The 16,581-nt window shown below is 36.2% G+C and overlaps 1 protein-coding gene across 1 annotated transcript; it reads right to left on the reverse strand.

The window, feature by feature from the left end:
- Positions 1-15,056: 15,056 nt before the first annotated feature.
- LOC131908282 (olfactory receptor 1165-like) lies at positions 15,057-16,037 on the reverse strand. The gene has a single exon (XM_059259334.1). It carries the CDS (start codon positions 16,035-16,037, stop codon positions 15,057-15,059), a length of 981 nt encoding a protein of 326 aa, XP_059115317.1.
- Between the last annotated feature and the right edge of the window lie 544 nt (positions 16,038-16,581).

The raw sequence follows: 16,581 nt of genomic DNA on the forward strand, positions 1-16,581 counted from the left end.
AGCTGACATTTTCCCTAGTGGGTTGCACAACTGCATTTAGTTACAATGCTGTCTATTGTGTCATGTATTTTCATAGGGAAAATTCCACCATTAAATTTGTATCCCCAACTGCTTTCACAATTACTGAAATCATATATGATCTTTTACTGAAAAGAAGACAAACTTCATAGTTTTACTTTTTCTTTCTTTTTTGTTATATTTTTATTATTTAAGACATTTTTAAAAATTTATGCATATATTTTGAACATATTCTTTCCTTCCCCAAAGTCCTTCCAGATCTTCTCCCCTCCTACCCACCAAACTTTAAGTATTTTCAAAAAACAAAACGAACAAACAAACAAAAAACAATACACATCAAACCTAAGAAAACAATACTGAAAAAGAAAAGCAAACAACCAAAAAAATCCACCAAATTCCAGTTAAATAAAAGCACATTTAAGCTGGCTGGTGGTGGTGCACACCTTCAATCCCAGCACTTGAGAGGCAGAGGCAGGCAGATCTCTGTGAGTTCGAGGCCAGCCTGGGCTACAGAGTGAGTTTCAGGAAAGGCACAAAGCTACACAGAGAAACCTTGTTTCAAAAAAAATGCACATTAAAAAAAACCCAAAAAACTATAGAGTCCATTGTATATTGTTCAAGTGCTCCTGAGGCCTGTCTGGAGTAATTGATATACCCAGTCTCACACTATTGGAAAAAATTGATTTTTCCTTTCCCAGTAGGTATAAATAATAGTTAATTTGTTAACCTAATCGCTAGGTTTTCATTCATTTATTTAAAAAAAAAACAAAATAGAATATAATCAGATGAAACAAAAACTATCATATTTAAGTTGGACAAGACAAACCAACAGAAGGAAAAGAGACCAAGAGAAGGCACAAGAATTAGAGACCAACTCATTCAAACACTCATAAATCCCACAAAGAAAATAAACTGGAAGCCATAACATATACTTAGAGGACCTGGTGCAGACCCAAGCAAGCCTTGTGCTTGTGGCTTCAGTCTCTGCAATGTCATATGAGCTTTGCTCATGTTGATTTAGGGGACTTTGTTTTCTTGGTGTTCTCCATCTGTCTGGCTCTTGATTTTTTTTTTAAGAGAAAAGAATGCAGAGATAGCCTATTTTAGCTACATATCTGATTTTACACTCAAATGAGCAAGGTAGAATTGTGGCTATCACTACTTTAAGCAATGGATGAACATGTCTATCACTAGAAATAGTTAGCTAACATAACTTTCTGATACATTATCATGAAAAAAAGCACTTTATCATTTTGATATTTTTTGTTCAATGCTGGGAATCCACCAGGGGCAGTCAGTGACACTTAGCATTTGAGAGGCAGAGGGAGACTGAGGACATTCTGTTCCTTCTTTTCATCTATTTCTGAGACCCTTTCTCAGTCCATATCCCCAAACTCTTATATTCTAGCTTAACATGAGCAATTCAACTGACCAATGCTGGTTGTCAGACATTCTACAGGATATTCTATCACATTCACTGTTACTGCCATTACTGATTCCATGAGTGGTGCCAGAGAAAGTTTGAGTTTCAACATAGACTGAAGATCTGGGACCCTCCAGAACTCCCTCGGTGTCCTTGGCTCTATGTTTGAACTCTTGAGAGACCTTGTGTCATGTACTGAGCAGCTATTGGCTTCCCAGCCTCTTTGGTATGAGTTAGAATGTCTTTGTCAGTGATCTGTTGTTGTGAAATGACAGTATTACCAAGGCAATTTTAATTAAAGAAAGCATTTAACTGGGAGCTTGTTTACAGCTTCAGGCAGTTAGTCCCTCATCATCAGGGCAGGGAACATGGCAGCAGGCAGGCATGGTGCTAGAGTAGTAGCTGAGAGCTGTATCCAGATACACAGACAGCAGATAGAGAGAAACATTGAGCCAGTCATGAGCTTTAAAAACCTCGAAGCTCACCCCAAGCAACAGACTTTCTCCAAAAAGGACACACCTAATTCCAGTGTGGCCACACCTCCCAATCCTTTCAGTTTATCAGTTGAGGACTTTGCATGCAAATATATGAGTCTATGAGGGAATTCTCATTCCATGACATAGTAATTTCAGGGATAATCAAACAATATATACAGCACATAAACTAATCTAACAATTCTCCTTTGTTATGTATTCATTTTATCTGTAGCATTCCTATGAAAAATACCCTCCCATTATTACCTTTTGTTACCTTTAAATCTACTTGAATGTATACACCATCTCTTTAGACTATTTTCAGTGTATGTTGCTATGGGTAACTAAACAGTGATTTATTTAGTATATTCAGACATACATAATATTTTCTACCAATACGAATATTTCACAAATTGACAATATTGAGCCCAATTTTTTAGGTCACCAGATTGGTATGTCTAGGAACGAAGATTCATACACCATCCTTTTTCTACAAAGAGAAGCCAAGATAAATGTTTTCATAAAAATTATCTCTTTTTTTTGTGTGTGCTGTGAATGTATGTTTTTTTTTTTCATGTGTTTTGGTGCATGTGTATGTGTGTTTATACTTATGTGATAGTGTTTGATGTTGGGAATCATCCTTGATTGCTCTTCTACTTCATTTACTGATCAAAGAAGGGTTTCTCAGACAAAATCTGAGCTCAAATGCATGACAAGTCTTGCTGACAAGCTTGCTCTAAGGATCCTGTTTTCATTGCCCTGCCCCAAGATGCAGTTATAGGTGGGCCACCCTGGCTAATCACCACTTGAATTGACTCTGGAGATACACAAATTAGTCCTCATGCTGCTGCAGCAAGTACTTTAACCACTGAGCAATCTCCCTAGCTTACAGCTATGGAAAGGCTTTGGTTTAACTTGATTGCTATGCTTATGCAACCCCCTACCATCTGTGTAAATCCTCACTATATGTTATTGAGCAAATTCCTAACTCAGTGAAAAACTTTGTCTTAAGTGAAATAAAATGAATGATTAGAAATGTCTTTTACATGATTTCTGACATTTATGTTTATGAATTAAGATTGCAGTTTATACTGCAACCTTCTTTGCATACTATCTTGCTTGTTTTCTAAACTACACATGGTATTTTAATGTATATTTTGGCATAGAATGTGATTTTCTTGAAGAAAATTTCATTCTGGCCTTTCATACTTCAAAATTTTTATGCATATTGGTGTGGGATAATCTGTTTGCACACTGTGAAGATGTGTCTGTTTTACATCATCTGCCTAAGACACCTTCTGATGGGTTTAATAAAGAGATGAATGGCCAATAGCTAGGCAGAAGAGGATAGGCAGGCCTTATGAGGAGAGAGAGGAACTCTGGGGAAGAATCTGAGAGGTTAGGAGGATTCACTAGAGAGACATGGAGGAAGTGAGACATACTCTATAGAGGAGAGGTAACAAGCCATGTAGCAGAATGTAGATTAATATAAATGGGTTATTTTAAGTTTTATGAGCTAGTTCAGAACAAACCTAAGCTAAGGCCAAACTTTCATACTTAATAACAAGTCTCTATGTCATTATTTTGAAGCTGGAGGGATAAAGTCCATTACAGCATTATTTTAACATTACATTGATAGTTGGAGAGAGATGTTCACTATTGTCTTGATAAAATTCTCTCCATAGTATCTGTAAGTCCCTGGAAAGTGTCTTAAAATCTAATATAATAAAATTTTTTCTATATTCTCAGTTAATTGTAGGACAGATAATCTGTAATCCATACCTAACCAAAAAACTGACATTATAATTTCATGAGCAAAACAGTATTTCTTTGCCAGAAATGGCTTGAATAATTAATTATAGAAGGGTTGTCTGAGAAACCCTTCCTTGATCAGTAAATGAAGTAGTGAAGTAGAAGAGCAATCAAGGATGATTCCCAACATCAAACACTATCACAAAAGTATAAACACACATACACATGCACCAAAACACATGAAAAAACATACATTCACAGCACACACAAAAAAAAGAGATAATTTTTATGAAAACATGTATCTTGGCTTCTCTTTTTAGAAAAAGGATGGTGTATAAATCTTGGTTCCTAGAGTGGTACAGAAACTAGGTCTCCAAGAAGGCAATAGGAATCCTAAATTACCCAGTAAAAGAATAAATCTCAATAATATTTCAGTTAGTTTTTAAACTTCAGTATAAGTCACATGAAGCACTATACAGTTTGTAATATAACATTTATGTTTCCTTCAGAATCTGTATCAAATATTTAAACTATAAATATATTAAACATTTGTTATTTGTATGTGATCTGTAGATATGGGCTCTGTCCTAGCTACTTTTCTATTGCTGTGACAAAACACCATACCAAGTCAACCGGTAAAAAAAATAAACAGAAGAGTTTGATTTGTGGCTTATGGTTCCAAAGGGTTAAGAGTCTATTCCTGATGGTAAACATGTCATCAGACAGAGAGGTATGGATGGATGTGCTGTAGCAGTAGCTCTAAGCCCCCATAGGATCTGATAATACAAGGCAGAGAGAAAGAGAGAGAGAGAGAGAGAAGAGAGAGAGAGAGAGAGAGAGAGAGAGAGAGAGAGAGAGAGAGAGAGAGAGAGAGAGAGAATGTGTGGGCTTTTGAAACCTCTAATCCTACTCCAATGATATGCCTCCTCCAACAGTGCTAGACTTCCTAATCCTTCCCAAATAGTTCCACCAATTGTGGAACAAGTATTTAAGTATATGAGTCTATGGGCCCATTCTCATTCATTCAACCATAGGCATCTATATCTCTGTATAGAATAAGCATCTATCTATCTATATGTAAACAAAACATACATGAAAACAATTAACAATCATAACATTTAATTTCTTTGATTATAAAAAGAAAACTATTGCAACCAAATGTTTTTAATTTAGTGCCTCAAAAACACTGGATGGTGCCAATGTTTTTGAGAGACTAAATTAAAAACATTTGGTTGCAATAGGTTATAAAATTCCAAATGGTCTTGGTTTTGGTGAGTTTTACACACACACACACACACACACACACACACACACACACACAAATGTAACAACAGTAATTATATAAAAAGAGGTCATGAAATTAATTTGGATTAGGTATCAAGGAAAGAATTAGAGGTGTTAGAAAAAGAGTAGAAATAATGTAAATACAATATTCATGTATGGAATTCTAAAAACATATTTCTTTGCTTGTTTGTTTATTTTTTAACATCCGGACCAAAATTTCCCCTCCCTGCTCTCCTCCCAGTCCCTCCTCCTAAAACAATAATTTCATTGTTTGTTTTGATCTGGGGGTTGTTGAGAGAGAGAGAGAGAGAGACAGACAGACAGACAGACAGACAGACAGACAGACAGAGACAGAGTTGGGGACAGAGAGGGAGAAAGCATGTTGTTCAATGGGTCTGAGGTAGAGAGGATCCGGGAGCACTTACAGGAGGGGAAGGAATATAATTAAACTACACTGTATGGAAAACTTTAAGTAAAAAGAAAAACAAAAGGAAGACAAAAGATAGAGAAATAGGACAACTACTGATGGGAACAAAGAAACACTTGGGTAGTACTGGCATAATGGCTCAGGGTGTAAGGGCAATACCACCAGATCTGAGGATTTAGGTTTACTCATCAGATCCCACATGCTGAAGGGAGAGAATCAACTCCTGGAAGTTGTCTCTGACTTCCACATACATGTCATACCATGATTGTCATACATGCACAAAATAATAAATGCAAAAATTAATTTAGTGTAAATATTTAATTGAGTGTAAATATTTGCAGTATATAATACAGTAGTCAAATATGATTCACAAATAATATTCTAAAATATCTGTGGTCTAAAAATCCTTGGTTTTATCCCTGGGTGCATCTCGTGCTGATTCTCCTTGAATCCTCAGAAATAGTAATGTGTTTACATATGAATACATGCCATATATGTACTTCTATATATTTCTGAGGTAGTGTGTTTATCATTATGATTAATGTCTGCTTCTTATTCATGGTTTTGCAGACCTACATATGTGTGCATTAATATATAGTATATAAATTATAAATAGGTACATATTAAAATGATTTAACATTTTTAATTTGTATATTATTTGATTACTTTTTTTTAAATTATTTATTTAATGTGTATAGTATTCTGCCTGCATGTATACCTGCATGACAGAAGAGGGCACCAAATCTCATTACAGATGGTTGTGAGCCACCATGTGGTTGCTGGGAATTGAACTCAGGACCTCTGGAAGAACAGCCAGTGCTTTTAACCTCTGAGCCATCTCTCCAGCCACATATTTGATTACTTTTTAAAAGTAATTTGATATAAAACACACAATGATGATCATTTGACTATCTAGTATTTACTGTTATGATACCCATTATACTTTTGTTCCATTTGGAAAATATTTTATTTAGTCTTTGAAAATTTCATGCACGTATGAAATGTATATTGAACACTTTCATCCCATTCCTTCTCCTCCTTTTTAATGTCATTTAAAATGGATTAAATGAAGTAATAATTTTGGATTGTAATTGGTATTGCCAATTTAATCTGTAGAAAAAGTGACCAATTTGCTCTCTTATCAAAGGTGTGTTCAAGTCCAGGTATATGAACAGCATGCAGAATTCCCCTTAATGAAACATTTGAGCTCTTAGGTATATGTTCCTCACTACTGGCTTCAGCTATGTGGAGCCACCATGACTGACTAGTCATGGGTATAAAGGAATGGTTTAATCAAACCAATTTGAATATGTTCCTCCTGTGCTAAGGATTGTTTCACAGTAAGTTGGCACTTGCATGTGCTCCTGACAGTTAAAAATCATCTCTTTTATATTTTTGGTTGTGAGCCTCAACTGTTAAAGTTGAGCCATGCCCATGAGCTGGCTTTTTGGAGCCCATTACCTATAGTGGGACACCCTGATGCAGGGGGAGGGGCTTTGACCTGCCTCAGATGAATGTACCAGTCTTTGCTGACTTCCCATGGGAGGCCTTACCTTTTCAGAGGAGGGAATCGGGGGAGGTTTGGGGGGATAGGCTTCGGGGGGTCAGGAGGAGAAAAGAGAGAGAGATCTATGATTGGTATGTTAAATGAATAAAAAATTTATTAATAAAGAAAAAATCATCTGTTCATTCAATTGTGGATTTATTTGCTCTCACAAGTGTTTATTCCTAAAACATACTCTATGTTATAAACTCTGCCTCAGCTCTTTCTATTCCCTCAGCAGACCCAATCCCCTAGGCTTGTCCCCAGTGTGGCACCAGAACTCCAACAAAAAGCCTCTTTTTTCACTGTCCATGCTTGCTGTGGATCCCACAGACCATTCCCTCCTGACTTACCTCCTTCTACTCATTGCTGTGTCCCAGCCCCCAACTCCAGTGAACACCCCTTGCTCAACCAAAGGTCATACCTTCCAGAAGACCAGGTAGCCTACCCATAGATCTTCTTTGCTCTCTTTATTCCCCCAGCAGACCAAAACCCTCAGGCTGGTACATAGTTCTGCAACAGAACACCATCTGTAGCATTTCTCCCCACCTGTCAACACCTCCAATGACTCCCACAGACCCTTCTGACCTCCTTCCCCTCACACATCTCTGCATCCCAGCCTCCAACACCAATAGGCATTCCCTATGAACACACCAGCTGAACAGGGCAGCAAAATAGTCACAACACATTTAACACACTCTCTGAAAATCAAGAGAGGAAGCAGAAACCATGGAACAAAATATCCCCTGAAAAAAAAGAAACAAACAAATAAACAAAAATAAGACAAAACAAAAGATCCAGAAACCAGGACCTAGGCTTATAATCATCTCAAAAGCTGAAGCTGGGGGAAAGAGAGAGCAGAGAAGATCTATAGGTAGGCTACCTGGTCTTCTAGAGGGTGTGACCTTTGTTTGAGCAAGATACCAACATAAGAACACAATAAACAATAGCCAGGACAATATGGCTTCACTAGAGCCCAGCTGGCCATGAATATTCCAACATAACTGAAGCACAAGAAAAAGACCATGAATCAACTACATGAAGATAATAAAGGTCCTTAAAGAGGAAATGAATAAATCCCTTAAAGAAATCCAGAAAATATAACAAATGGATGAAATAATTAACTCCCTTAAAGATAGCCAGGATAACACAAACAAAAAATTGGATGAAATTAATAAATACTTTAAAGAAATCCATGAAAAAACCAAACAATTGAGGGAAATTAATGCAACTCTTCAAGACCTGTAAATGTAAATAGCAATAAAGAAAACACAAACTGAATAAATTATTGAAATGAAAGATTTAGGAATTTGAACAATAAATATGAAGGCAAACTTCATCAACAGAATCGAGAAGATAGAAAAGAGAAGTTCAGGAATTGAAGATATGATAGAAGAAATGACTACATCAAACAAAAAATAATAATTACTAAAAAATTCCTGACACAAATCATCCAGGAAATGTGGGACACTATGAACTGACCAAATCTAAGAACAACAGAAATAGAGGAAGGAGAATAATTCCAGCCAAATGGCCCAGAAAATACTCACAAAATCACAGAAGAAAATTTACCTACCCAAGGAAGGATATGCCTATAAAGGTACAAGAAGCATGCAGAACACCAAATAGATTGGAACTGGACCAGAAAAAAATATCCTCACTAAATAGTAATCAAAACATTAAACATACAGAGCACAAATGATAGCTTATGCTGGAGAGGATGTGGAGCAAGGGAAACACCCTTCCATTGCTGGTGGGTGTGCAAACTTGTACAGCCACTTTGTAAATCAATATGCAGTTACTCAGAATATTGGGATCAATCTAATTCAAGACCCAGCCATACTATTCTTGGGCATTATACCGAAAGGACACTCCATTCTCCCATGAGGAAACTTTCTAAAATGTGTTCATTGTGGCTTTATTCATAATAGCCAGAAACTGAAAACAAACTAAATGTCCCTCAACAAAACAATGGATAAACAGGATGTGGTACACTTACACAACGGAGTATTGCTCAGCTGTTAAAAAGAATGACATCAAGAACTTTTCAGGCAAGTGGAAGGAACTAAAAAAAAAAAAAAAGTGTTCTAAGTAACCTGTACTCAGAAAGACAAATTTGGTATGTATTCACTTTAAAGTGGGTATTAGCTGTTAAGTAAATGATAAAAATGTTACAATCCATAGACCCAGAGAGGTTACCTAAATAGGAAGGCTCTGGCACTATGCATGTATCTCCCTAGGAAGGGGAAATAAAACAGATTTTGAAGAATTACTAGTTGGGGTTGGGGATAGGAGCTGGACACATAAAGATGGGGTAGAGGGATAGAGTATTGAGAAAGACTGCTGGAATTGAAAGGCATTTGAGGAGGTATGAAAACAGTGCACTGGGAATTTCCTGGAATCTGTTGGGTGATCTTGTTGAGAACTCCTCTTAATAGAAGATTTGGAATCTGAACTCGCCATCCCTTTTAGCCAGGCTAGGCCCTCAGTGGCAGGATTAATTTGTATTTATTTGAGTTTTTGGCCTAGTGAATCCCGTGGAGGTTCCCAAATACCCGAGGCTGATACTAGCACAGAGAATTGATCTCTGCAAACTGATCTTGGGTCCCGTTCAAGGCCAACATCCGCATAGCTTACTGAATGTGGAGAGATTGAGCTGGTGCCCACATGGAGCATTTAACCCAATGTCCTATCTAACCTCTTTGGTGTAGGAAGGGAACCTGCAGGCTACTGAAAGAGAAAGGTGAATACCAATACAACCAGAAAACCTCTGATTCACAATCTGTCCTGCCTGGAACATATCCTGGGGCAATGGTGGTGCAGAACTTATAGAAGTGATCAACAACTATCTGATTTAACTTGTGGCCCACTCCAGAAGAGGAAGACAATGCTCAACATTGCTTGAATGACCAGGAACTGGAGGCTAGATAGCCCAGAGAACCAAACATAACTGATCTTAAAAAAAAAAAAAAAAAAAAAAAAAGCCAACAAAATAATTCCCAGTGATATTGCTGTACTCATAGACTGGTGCCTTGTCCAGTAATCATGAGAGACGATTCCTCTGGTAGTAGATGGAAGCAGATGCAGAGAACCAGAGCCAGACAATATGTGGAGAGAATGTCTAAATTGGAAGTCTCCATAGGGTTCCACCCATCAGAGCTCAGAAAATCCCGTGGAAGGCAGGGGGGGGGGGGCGGGGGAGTTGCAGGACATCAAGAGAACATGGTCCACTGAATAAACTAAGCAAGGTGTATATGGATTCAAAGACACTGAAGCAGCAAACACAGGGCCTGCAAGGGTCTGCACCAGGTCCTCTGCATAAATGTTGTGCCTGTTTTTTTGGTGTTTTGCAGGACTCCTAACTGTGGGAATAGGTGTGTCTTCTACTTTTTTGCTTGCTTTTAGGTCTTTTTTCCTCTTGTTGGGTTGTCTTGTCCAGCCTCAGTGTAAGAGCTTTTGTCTTGTCTTACTGTTGTGTTTTGTTGTTGTCTCTTGGAGGCCTGTTCTTTTCTGAAGGGAGACAGAGAGCTGAGGGTGGCGGATTGTAAGGGGGTGGGGTGGGTGGTGGGGTGGGGTGGGTGGTGGGGTGGGGTAGTGGGGTGGGGTGGTGGGCTGGTGTTGGATCTGTTGGATCTGTGGAAGAGGGGATATGGGGAGGAAGAGGGAGGCGATTGGGTTATACCGTATGAAAGAAAAATCTATTTTAAATAAATAAATAAAACAAACTGCCTCAAAATTTGTGTTCAGAGCAGCTGTTGAAATATCCAAAATGTAGGTATCACATTACCAAAAATCTAAATACTTTTTAAAATTCTTTATTGATTACTTTTGTTGAAGCATAACTGAAATACAATGAAGTGAGCCATTGCTCTGTTCAACTGAATAAATTATGTCGCATACCTATCAAGTAAAGAAAAATATCACTACTAAAATATTATCAAGAATCATAACTTATGACTATTTACCATCACTATCCCTCAAGTACATCAACTCTGATATATTTTAACAGAAGATATATTTAAGATTCATTCAATTTTTTAATAATGTGATTTTGTATCTGTCTGCATGTGGGTTTGTACACTTGTGAGTGCAGCTTCCCCTGGAGTGCAGAAGATGGTATCAGATACCTTAGAGGTACAGGAGATTGTGTAGCAATAATAATAACAGGTTTCACTGGTCTTTGGTAGTAATCCCAAGATAAGGACATGGATTCAAGCAGATTTTATTTTTTGCAAAAATAATTCCTGGTAAGTTTTGGACAATTAAATTAGAAGGACAAGATAATTGAATCAATGGACTTTGTTGGCAACTGGTACTTATCATGGTGGTACTTTTAGAAAAAGTTAGTAGAACTTAGTAAGGAATTTTCCCAAAGATTAAGTGGAAACTTTTGATACTTGCATGCTTACTATAATTGATTACCTCCTCAGTGACAATCTTCTTTGTTCACAATAAAGGTATCGAATACCCCAAGTTATGTAAAAAAACATGTAACCATGTTCTGAAAATATGACCCTATTATTTGAAGAAAATGTAATAAGTATCAATGAAATATATAGCACTTGGTAAAAATAGTGAGAATACATGTATATGTATGTGGGAGTGTAAATTGTGTGAAAGTGTACATGTATGTGTGTGACTATATTCAGTGACAAGACATTTTTATAACTAATTTTCTGATGTTCAGCACTGCTTTCTTGTTTCCAAGTCTATTGGTAAACAACCCAACAGTAGACTCACAGTGGTTTGGTAAAATGCAAGCTTACAGTGACCAGTAGCTGTGAGATCAAGGTATGAGCACTGTGTAAAAATGAGGAAATATTCCATGGAAATTGCTGTTGCCACCATATAGGAGGCACAAGTGAAGATTTCTTGCAGTACATAATTAGGATCTGTTTTATTGTTTACAAATTCCATACATACATGTAATGTACTTTGATCAAATCCACATCTTTTCTGTCCATTCCTACTTGTCCCCTAACATTCCCCACCACTTTTCCCTCACAACTTCATGAACATTTTTCTTGCATTTTAGTGAAATTCTCTGTATTTAATAATTTTTTTGTACAGTATACTAGGATCATATCCAGCAGCCATCAATCACTTAATGAAGTAAAAATTGAAAATTTAGGTAAAATGACCACCTGGAGAGCTCCAAGTTCACTACTACACAAATGATAAAGCATGCCCTCTTCATAAGGAATGTGATAACTCCAGAATATAGAGCAGGTGATAGCAGAGTGCTCCTAGTCAGCATAATTTCTGACAGAAGAACCAAAGTCTGGTCCAAGAATGAAATTCATTCCCCATTCAGCTTCCAGCTTCCCTATATTACACACCTTGAGAGACAAAGTAATCATATGGCTCAAGGAATAACACTCACATACTTGAAATAGGTTCTATATCTTGCATTCTTATTTTTATTCACATTTTTCAGGCAATATATTTTGGACTTTGTAAAATAATTAGGATAAACTTTAACTGAGAATATCTACATGACCTTTCTTCAGGTCGCACTATACCTATCAATACACTTGGTATGTTTTAAAATCATAGGATTATTGATTTTGTTCAGATGTTCTGTTGTCTTCATTAGTAGTGTTGCTTCTATACATTCAAAAATTCAGAATCCTGTACTCACACCTAATCCTTCAAACATACTATAATACTAAACATCACAGGCAATCCCATATTTAAGAATATCTGTATTCATAATCTTTCAATTTCATGTTCTAACATATTTATTTATTTTTGAGTATAATGATTTTTTTAACAATCTATTTATTCTCTTTCAGATTATACTTTCAAATATTTCAAGACATTTAAGAGGTTTTGTTCTCCCTCTACATAATACATTCTACCTGTCAAAATGAAATATGTCTCGGAGGTTCAACCTAATATTCTTGTTATAACATTAAGCCTCCTATACAGGAGTCATCACTAAGAACTAGACTCTCCATCCTGAGTAAATTCCCGCAGGCCAGATTTAATGTCAGTAAAAGAAGGTTACTTTCTCTATACCCAATAATATGTAGTTAATGAATTGGACATAATAACTTCAAATCACTACCACCCTAAAATCTGTCTAGAGATTACTAAAGAACCAGAAACTCAATGATTATCTTCTAAGAGTGTTTGCTTGTTTGACTGATTGATATAGTATAGGACTATACATATAAGGACAATTTGTTAAATCAGTATGAAATTTTCTTTTATTTCACTTATAAATTATCTAGATACATTTCTAATTTACTAAGTACAGGGAACTGCAGCAAAGTATGAGAATTCAAGAGATTTTTTGTTATCTCTTTATTAACTTTCTCATAAGCTTTTTGAGCCAGGTCTGAATCAGTTTTTGCACCAATTTTGCAACAATAAACACACTAAGAAAACAAATGACTTGCAAGTATCATCAGTGACAATTTGGTGAATATGATCACATAGTTATCTAGAGTTAATTAAACCTAGAACTTGGGGGCATTACTGATTGGGACTTTGTGAATAAACCTAAGAATTCATATTCTATAGTTCTTTAATAGTTTTTTTGAGATTGTAATATAGTTACAACATCTGACCCTTAATAGTCAATTTTAGGTCAGACTTTCTTTGTTTTCTCTCTTCACTACTGGTAGCCTTTGCTTTCCTATTTCTCACCACTACCTGGCACTTTCCCCTTATTCTTTCATGATTTCATGTTATATCATTGTAAAATCAGTCAACAAAAGTGAAAAGGATATTTCAACATTTCTACCTTTGTTTCCACTATCTCCAGGAGTCATTTTGCTAGTGTATGAGATTATATTTCAGTTACACTTCATGTGTATTTTCCTTGTTTATCCTGAAGTGCTTAAATTTCAGGAAATCAAAAGTTACATTTAACTTTTCACTTAAACATCTGTAATATAACAATGATGACACCAATTCAAATTGTCCTAAAAACAACGGCAATGGAGTTTAGCACCTGAAATATGTTATCAATAGCTTGACTAAGCATGACACCCCGTTACTCCAATATTTTGTTTGTTCACAAAACATTTCTAGATTTCTGTATAGATTTGGGGCTTAGACTTTCAGTTTCTTCTGAGTTATAAAATGGTAACAGGTGAAAGGTAATCTGTGACATGAAGGTAATCTTGAAGTGAGTTCGATTACTCAGTTCTGACTCTGCTTCTAATAAGAAGAGATTTATGTTCCATAGCTTTCTTCATGCACATAGGCCTGAAGACTAAAATTTACTAGTTTAGGAGCCTAGACTTGAAACCCCAGTTATTCAGTAAAATCACAGGTGAAAATGGATGGCTAATTACAGTATATAACTAGCAATTATTAAACAATTGCTCTTTTTTCCATATAAATAGCCAATGCCTGCATCGAATGCATGAATTACTTCAATATCGATATACTTTATGTTATGTTAGACAGTTATGAAAGAACCTGGGTAAAACAATTACACGTTTATGACTTTTACAATGGAAGTGAACCTAAAACAATCTCAACTCAGTTTTACATGAATAACAATAACCACTGAATGATTACACTATCACAAAAGACAAACTGGAAGATTAGAATCTACTCTAAATCCTATGGCTATTTTCTAATACAGCAAAGAAAATGTTTAATTTATAAAGCTGAAATAAACTGAACTATATCATACTATACACTATGAAAGTAATAGATATACATGTAAATAATCATATTTTATTTGGTAAATTTTTGGTATCAGAATGGTCTGTTTAGAATTAAATGTAATTTTATTTGTTTGTTTAGATATTTAATGTTGCTGCCTGAACATCTAAGTACTGATTATATATATATATATATATATATATATATATATATATATATATATATATATTTGGAATTGTATTTGGTAATTGTAAAATATACTTTTAGAAAAGATTTAAAAATTCCATGTTACTATACTAAATTTTGAGAAGACTAGAATGATAATTTTCTTTCTCTACTTCTTATAGGTAATTATTGAATCATACTAAGATTTATGTATTTTAGGGTATACAATTTATGTGTACCATCTAGTTTCCCAATAAATATCATTCTATTATTGATAGAGATAGCTACAAATTGTCAATAAAATATATAAAGTGTATTTATTAAAGTAATTAAAAACATGTTTGGTCATATTGAACGAAAAATATACTTTAGGTAGACTAACTTCCTGAGAGTCTCTTTAACCTCTTTGTTTCTGAAGCTGTAGATGAGGGGATTCAGCATAGGGATGACCATGCTATGGAAAACAGTGGCCACTTTCACAAGAAATAGTGAGCTTTTAGATTTGAGCACACAATATAGGAGGAGAACAATTCCGTGACAGACGCCGATAGCTGTGAGGTGGGAGGCACAGGTGGAGAAGGCTTTCCGGAGGGCCCCCTTGGTGGGAATTTTGGTGACAGTGACAACAATGAAAGCATAAGAGGTGAGGATGATCAGGAGACAACAAGCCTCGTTAAACATAGAGATGACAAGACATGCTGTTTGGCTGAAGGAGGTGTCTGAGCAGGATACAGACAGGAGGGCAGAGTACTCACAGCAGAAGTGATTGATGACATTAGGTCCACAGTAAGAGAGCTGTAAAAGGATGTACGTGAGGGTTGAGGAAAAGAGTATAGCCCATATGTAAGTCACTACTACCAGGAGAGAACAGAGCTGATGAGACATAGCCACAGTGTAGAGGAGGGGGTTGCAAACAGCCACAAACCTGTCATAGGCCATCACCGCTAGCATGAACATCTCTGTAATCACAAATGTACATCCAAGAAAGTATTGTGCCATGCACCCTTCAAAGGAGATAGTTTTGTCTTCTACAAGCAAGAGGTCTAACAGTTTAGGTGCAATTACAGATGTGTAGCAAAAATCAACAAAGGATAAGTGGCTGAGAAAAAAGTACATAGGAGTGTGGAGTTTGGGATTAATCTTGATGATAAAGATCATACCAAGGTTTTCCAACACAGTCACTGTGTATATGATCAAGAATCCCAGGAACAGGGGCACCCTGAGGTGGGGAAATTCTGAAAAGGCCAACAGAATGAAAGATGACACCATGCTTCGATTTCCTTCATTCCACCTTTGGCTTCTGTTGGAAGAAACCACAGAGTTCATCCTGAGCAGCAGTCTGCAGCAGAGGAGTGGGTGTTATGGAATGCAGGCAGGCTTCCAAGACAAGCCACTGGAATGTCGTTTATCAAATGTATATCAATGACTTCTCTTTGACATACTTATGCTTTATCTCAATCACTGCCCACTTTATTTGAACATGCCATGTGTTTTTTCACTGAATGCCTCATTTCCCTCCTCTGTAAATAAAAATCCAAGCATTATAAAAACTTATAAATTATTTACACATAAATAGCAAGATATCCTGAAAGACGCAATAATGGCACACATATCTTAGAGTTAAAAAGTAGTCTTAAAACTGGACTTAAGTCTCATTCAATAGTTGAGAAAACATCTGTTGTTGTAAACCTATCCTGCTACCCATGGCTGGTGAGGCCATGGACCCTAGAAGAGAAGCTACTAATACTAATTCACTGAGTCAATATAATTTCTAATTGCATTCTATTACTTATCTTTATTCCCACAGAAAAAGCATAGTTCTCACTCTCATCAAAGAAGCTTCGTTTTCCAGCAGACAGGTCATTATAGA

The sequence above is a fragment of the Peromyscus eremicus genome, chromosome 4, assembly GCF_949786415.1.
Source record: "Peromyscus eremicus chromosome 4, PerEre_H2_v1, whole genome shotgun sequence".
In the NCBI taxonomy this organism is placed as follows: Eukaryota; Metazoa; Chordata; class Mammalia; order Rodentia; family Cricetidae; genus Peromyscus; species Peromyscus eremicus.